The 6,600-nt window shown below is 36.9% G+C and overlaps 1 protein-coding gene across 2 annotated transcripts in view; it reads right to left on the reverse strand.

The window, feature by feature from the left end:
• Window positions 1–1,001: 1,001 nt before the first annotated feature.
• LOC101498628 (uncharacterized) overlaps window positions 1,002–6,600 on the reverse strand; it is an 8,667-nt gene continuing 3,068 nt past the window's right edge. For both annotated transcript variants that reach the window (XM_004502054.4, XM_027334462.2), the window contains exons 4-12: window positions 6,196–6,301; window positions 5,804–5,930; window positions 5,325–5,677; window positions 5,045–5,224; window positions 3,921–4,311; window positions 3,396–3,702; window positions 3,117–3,278; window positions 2,053–2,544; window positions 1,002–1,918 (exon numbers count right to left, since the gene is read on the reverse strand). In XM_004502054.4, coding sequence (XP_004502111.1) covers window positions 1,619–1,918; window positions 2,053–2,544; window positions 3,117–3,278; window positions 3,396–3,702; window positions 3,921–4,311; window positions 5,045–5,224; window positions 5,325–5,677; window positions 5,804–5,930; window positions 6,196–6,301 — 2,418 coding nt within the window. In that variant the 3' untranslated portion in view covers window positions 1,002–1,618. The remainder of the gene's footprint in view (window positions 1,919–2,052; window positions 2,545–3,116; window positions 3,279–3,395; window positions 3,703–3,920; window positions 4,312–5,044; window positions 5,225–5,324; window positions 5,678–5,803; window positions 5,931–6,195; window positions 6,302–6,600) is intronic.

Below are 6,600 nucleotides of genomic sequence, written 5' to 3' on the forward strand. Positions count from 1 at the left end.
AATTTGATGGGACCTTTCTAATATATTATCTTCTATTGATTGAAATTCATATGAATTCTATTATATTATGTGGATCCCAATTAAATTTGATGGGACCTATGTGAATTTCAACTAATAAAAGAGAATATATTAAAAAATATATGTTAAATAGTATGTTCATGGTATTTCTTTTGCTTTCTTTTTTTTTTGTACAATTTTTTTTTGAGTGAATGAGATGCTTCTAATCTAACGAAAACATTTCACTAAGATTATTGCATTGTTTATTATGATGTAAAATCATTAATGAATATGTTGGAAACATGCCTCAAATTAATTTGGAATTAGAGAGGACATAATAAATAAAAAAGTTAACCTATTTTTAGGGGGAAAATATTAATCCTCTAAATATTACTTATTAACCGATTACTAATTTTTAGAAAGAAAAAAAAAAGTATAAAAAAAAAGAAAGGTTTTTGGAATGTAAGACAAGAGCTTGGTCCCCTTTCTAGTGGTTCCTTCAAATTTGGCAAGAATAAAATAAAACCTTTTATTTTTTTAGACAAAAAAAAATGTCTTTCTTCCGCATATATTATTAAATTATTAGTAATACGAAAATTTCGATTCATATTAAGTAGTTGGAGACTTATTAAGCTTCAATCAAGGAAACGGTTCAAGAGAGCCTAAATTTGAATTTTGACTTAAATACTTACAAAACTCATTTTTTAACATTTTTTCAATAATTACATTTTGTTAACGCTTAAATATTATGATTATGAATATATGTCACTAGTTCTAAAAATATGTACTTAAAGACACTATAAGGTAAAATAATAAATAATAAAGCCCTCCATTTCTTTTGAGAAATCTATCAAAATTGAGCTTCCTACAATTAGAATAAATAGCAGTATGGAACTAAAGAATCTCTACCCAAATTGTAAGACACACACTTTCCTGTTTTCCATGCATCAACTACAATGTCATGTATGAGTTAACATCAACAGCTTTTTTTATGACAAGTTAACTGCAACAATGACAATTTGCTTTATCCATAGCATTAGAACAGCTTTAGTAAATAATTTTCATGCTATCAAAATTTACTTTACAGGTAAAGAGAAGAAAAAGGCAACAGAAAAAACTTTCCCCACCAACCAATATCTTCCAAACTCTAAAAAACTTAAACTAAAACAAGAATAAACATTTTCTCACTACCCAACAAAACTCTAAATGAGAGTCCAAGGATAATTGTAAAAGAGATGGGGAAAGCTTATAGCTATGACAAGGAATTAATCATAACACAAACTAGCAGGAGCAAAATAAGAGAGAGGGCCTATCTCCCCAGTTGTGCACGGGGATACCTTAATTTACCAAAAAAAAAGAAAAAGAGAGAGCCTGCAATTGTTTCTAACTTTTTCAAGTTTAATGGTTAAATATCAGTTTACATGAGGACAGTACCTTCACATCCTCATCCCAAGCAATCAGAGAACATCCTATTGGCAAGTTTTTCAACTTTCTTACACTCAAATGCAGCTAATCGCCATGTCACGCCACACGGAACTCCAGCAATATTTTTTAGAGTTTCCAAAAATGTTGCCCTAGATAGGATCAATTTATCTTTTGTTTATCTGTCACCAAGTCTTTTTCAGTAGTTACTTGGCCAGTTGAGATGTGCATGCTGTTGAGGTTGCTGATAAACGCTGCCACCAGGACCTACCATATCAACTGCTCCGGCCATTGTCTGGGATTGTTGCAGAAGTGGATGAACTGTTCCAGCTGTCACTGCTTGTGCAGGGTGATAGACGCCAGCAAAATTGCCGTGGCCAGCCTGTGTTGGGGCATAAGTCACATGCTGACCCTGCGGTGGAAGGTTGTAGAATGAACTGGTTGGCAAATTGGAAATGTCTCGACCAGATGCAGCCACCCACATTGCCGAACCTTCGCTCTGCAGTGGAAAACAGCATATAATTATCGTCAAATGTAGAACTTTCTAGAATTATAATCATGAACCAAGTACAACGGGAAAATTTGCAAATGGAAGCCAAACTTAATTGATGGTGGAATTTGAAAGAAAGAAACCTGTTGTCCATTGAGGTATACACTGTTATCCTTGAACTGGGAGGAACCGAGATCCTCATTAGAGTTTGAATTCCCTGCAGTTTCTGCAGAAGTAGGATTATAACCACCAGCTGGGGAAGAGCCATATGCACCATAGGCAGCCGGCATAGCAAAATGAGCCGAGTTAGCTGCATTTGTTCCAGGTTTGTACTGTGGAAGGGGATATTTCATTCCGTTTGCAGCCACAGCCGAAGGAGGTGGATATACAGAGCTTGCCTGAGGTTGTTGAGGAAATGCACCGTTGCCCAAATATTGGTGAATTGCGTGAGGTGGGACATAGAATGGTGAAAAATAGTGGCCGTAAGGGATGTAATTAGGAGGGTAATGGGATATATGAACCCCACTCGGAGGCCGAAATACTGGGAGAGGCTGCTGAGCAGCTACTGAATTTTGCATGAGCCCAGAAGCTTGAGACGCATGAGGTGTCTGACCAGCTGTGGACAAGCCAGCTCCCTGCATTCAAAACATAAAATACATAAAATTTTGGCAAAAAAAAGAGCATGTTTTTGTGCATCGCTCAGATTGAAAATTCCAAATAGAGAGAGCTATGAAGTAGACCTATGGCATTATATCTTTATCAGAATGTGGCATTTCTCATAAAATTTATTCGATAATCAAACTAAGCTTCCTAATATTTATACAATTCAGATATAAAATTAAAAAAATGTGAGCAGAAAAATTTGAAAATAGTTGAAAGAAACGAAAGCATATATTATTAAAGAGTAAACTGTAGACATAATTCTTTACTTTTGAGTGTTTCATTTTGCACGGCTGGTTGAGAATAAATTTAAGAGTAAACTAACACAAGCACCTAAGCAACCGTTACACAAACTTCCGCTATATGTTGAAAAGCAACACAAACCTCCCTCGAATTTTTTTATTTTTCGCATCCCTTAATTGTTGTAGGTTTCCATTGGTTTTCCAGATAAAGATGATATATATGTACACAACTGTTTTCTTTTATATTAGTACATAACACAATCTTCAAATCTAAATAACTGCAATTGTTACTTAAAAATGCAAACCTCTTGAGGAGACTGAGAACTTGGTGTAGGAAGCACTGCAACACCACCATTGTACTTGGCTGTAACCCCAGCAGAAGGTAAAGGAGAAAGACGGCCATCACTGTCAGCACCAGAACGGTAAAACTGGGCGTAGTAATTATTTGGATCAAATTGTTGATGAACCTATAATAAGATAACAATCAAATTTAACTTTGTAACAATAAAATGCAAAGTAAATTAAACAGTAAACAGAGAGAGAGAGAGAGAGAGAGAGAGAGAGAGATAGGTCAGAGGGCTCACAACATAGCTTTGAAGCCGAGAAATATCTCGTGCTTGAGACTCAGAATTATCAATTTGTGCAGACTGTGCTTCCAACATTGGGGGCATGAAACCTAGATTGTAGTTCGGAGAAGTATGCACCACTGAGTATTCATTACCTTCAGATGGTATAGTGCCGCCGTGCTTGGACTCATCATCCTCCTGAATAGTACCAGATGCTACATCCACCTCTCCGGATGATGAAAAATTGTCGGGGACAGTAGTAGTGGATGGTTGTGGATTTTCAGAATAATCTCCCACCACAGAAGTAACTGAAGCATTTTGATTGCTGGAGAAAAATATTTGATTTGTCAAGGGGACAGTACAGAAAATTACTAAAAACTAAGAACATGTTCACCATATCATTGGCAAAGAAATAAACAGATATGCTTATCAGGAAATGCAAAGCAGAATGGAAACTTTAGGAGCATATTAAGAGATGATTGGATTTGGTCAAATAATGTGTGCAAATGAGATTCAAAAACTACAATCTCCAAATATTACAACCTTGAGGCCTGCTCCCCTGCAGTTTCTTCAACAGCCTGAGATACTTTCGAAAGAGATGTTGAACTCTTTTCGCTCTCTGGGCTGCTAACATAACTTGTTGTAACCCCAAAATTTATTCCCAGACTCCCAAAACTAAACTTGTTCTTTTCAGAATCAGGCACCAGGATATGGTTTGGAAGAATAACATGTTGACGTGGTGGAAGACGTAAATCCTCCAGCTTCCTCTGCAGTTCAGAAGTAGCTTCCTCGGAATCAAGGACCTTAGACACAGACGGTAAATGCTTGGCAGCTTCAGCTGACACGGCAGAAGACTCAGGAACTACGCTAGCTGGTCCAGAGCCCTGGTTAATGGTATTAGTTGGCTTTGGTTTCCACTCCTTATTGGAACCGACTGTTGTAAAGAAAAAACATTAAAAATTTAGATCAAGCCAGCCGATGATCATAAATGGGCAGGGGGGAAATAAGTGTGGTCACAATTAACAGTATATCCGGACAAATCTACACAAGCCTGCACTTACCAAAAGGCACGTAAGTACAGTCAATAGAACCGATTTATGACAAAATCTTTCTAACCATTTAATAACTAACACAATAAGATACAGACTAATTAAGCATCATGACAAATATTACCAAGGCATATAAGATTTTTTTTCTCCATAAATGCAATCATGCTGTTAACATCATGATAAAACTGCAGTAAAAATAGAAAGAAAAAAACACAAGGTAATTTAATGCTCTTACACATTACCATATCACACAAACATAGTGATTTCATAAGTCAATTCAACTGTTTGAGCAGAAAAAAAAAAGTTTCTATCCCAACCCTTTTTTTCTGAAGTCACAGGATAAGACTAGCAATTCAACTGCATTCTTCATTCAATTATGATCACTGAGAAGTCCTTTTGTATGTGTATTGTGTACATTTGACAAGGAAGGAAAAAACACAACAAAGAAGAAGAGTAAAAAGCATAAGACATACATTAACATATTTATGCACGATGCATCTACAACAAAGATTGGCCTCAACGGCAAGTTGTTGCATAAAATATACTACCGGAGAGTGAAGAACATGGACTATGCAGTACACAAAAGCCTTCTTCTTAAACAGCAGGTGTATGAATTACCTTTCTGAAGGCCAACTATTTGTTGTGATCGATTATTGTGGTTAGAGGAAGGTCGGCTAACTGAAGTGGTCCCATGCATTACTGTTGATGAAGATGACACCTGAGGAACTTGATTCTTTGCAACTATCGGGGGGGATTTTCCTTGATTCTTACCTTGAAAAGAGCTGCCAGTCTCAAAAGCTGTCATACAATTATGGGAGGAAAATTCTGCATTAGTTACACTGAAAAACTACAAAACCAAAAAAATTATACTCGAGTATAAAATGTAAAATGTCCTAACCAGCAGTTTTGCTCTCAGAAGTATTGGCCACATTTAATTCCCCAGGAGGACGTTGGCTTCCCACTTCCCGTTTAATTGCACCAACAGCGCCAGGGAAACGTGAATCATTCGATGGAACCAGTACTGGATCTGAAGAAGAGAAACAGACACTGGTGGAAGACACTGCCTCACTTCCAAAAGCAACTTTTGCACCTTTGTCTGAACTATCAGAAGGAAAATGGTCACCCAAACTATTATTACCACCATCGGATGTAATAATTCTGTCCACATTTCCAGTCGATGAAGGGGCAGTATCCGCACTAGTAGTTCCAGATGCAACTGTTGTAGGCCCATTGGCAATAGCTGGAACAGAGCTGCAAATGGTACATAGTTATGTAGCTTGATCCAAATGTACCACGACTCGTAACTTAAATTCAGATTGATGTAAGATAACTAGCAATTAGAGGATAGCAACGGCAGCTAAAATACAACCTACTTACCTTGTTACAGAACTTTTTTCTCCGGTCTTTGTCTCTTGCAGATCAGGCAAAGGGGGCACACCCTTGGCGGTCCCTTGGTTGGTCCCATTATCTTTTCCTGTACCAGGATTCTTGCCACCGCGAGCATCTGAGAGACGGTCCAAAGAATATAGTTTTAGTTTAGCAATTATACTGTCAAACACAATATCATAATAGTAAATTGCATACTGGAAATACAGCTTCAGATCACTACTTTCTATTGAAGTTACCAGTAATACATGTTACGGGAAAGGTAACAGCAACTAACAAATTTCAAGATGAAAAATTAGTCAAATGCTGCTACATTCTATTCAACTACCAGCAAAGGTGGGGAAAAAACTCAAACAGGTTATAGTTCATAATAGCCATTTTACCATGCAATATACGATGAGGTGAAAAATTTCCACGACCACCCCTAACCCCACGCCCTTGAGTACCAGGTCTCGGACGTGACTCCAAAGACTCTCTGTTGTTAACATTCTGCAGAATCATAAATGAAAGAGAAACATGAACATAATTAGCCAGATAAAATCAATGGTAAGTACAAAATTTGAAAATAATAATAATAAAAATAAAAGGAAAGAGCATCAGTAAATTACAAAAAAAAATATCACATAAGCAAACAAAACACAATTTCTAAAACTCCTAAAAGTTCCTCTCTGCCTCATTGAAGTCATTCTCCTACCAACCATTGGTACATGTACACCTAACAAAATAGTGTAGTCGTGCTTCAGAGCCGACAAGATATGAACAATTGACAGAGACCGGGGAGGGAAAGA

The sequence above is a fragment of the Cicer arietinum genome, chromosome 5, assembly GCF_000331145.2.
Source record: "Cicer arietinum cultivar CDC Frontier isolate Library 1 chromosome 5, Cicar.CDCFrontier_v2.0, whole genome shotgun sequence".
Taxonomy (NCBI): domain Eukaryota; kingdom Viridiplantae; phylum Streptophyta; class Magnoliopsida; order Fabales; family Fabaceae; genus Cicer; species Cicer arietinum.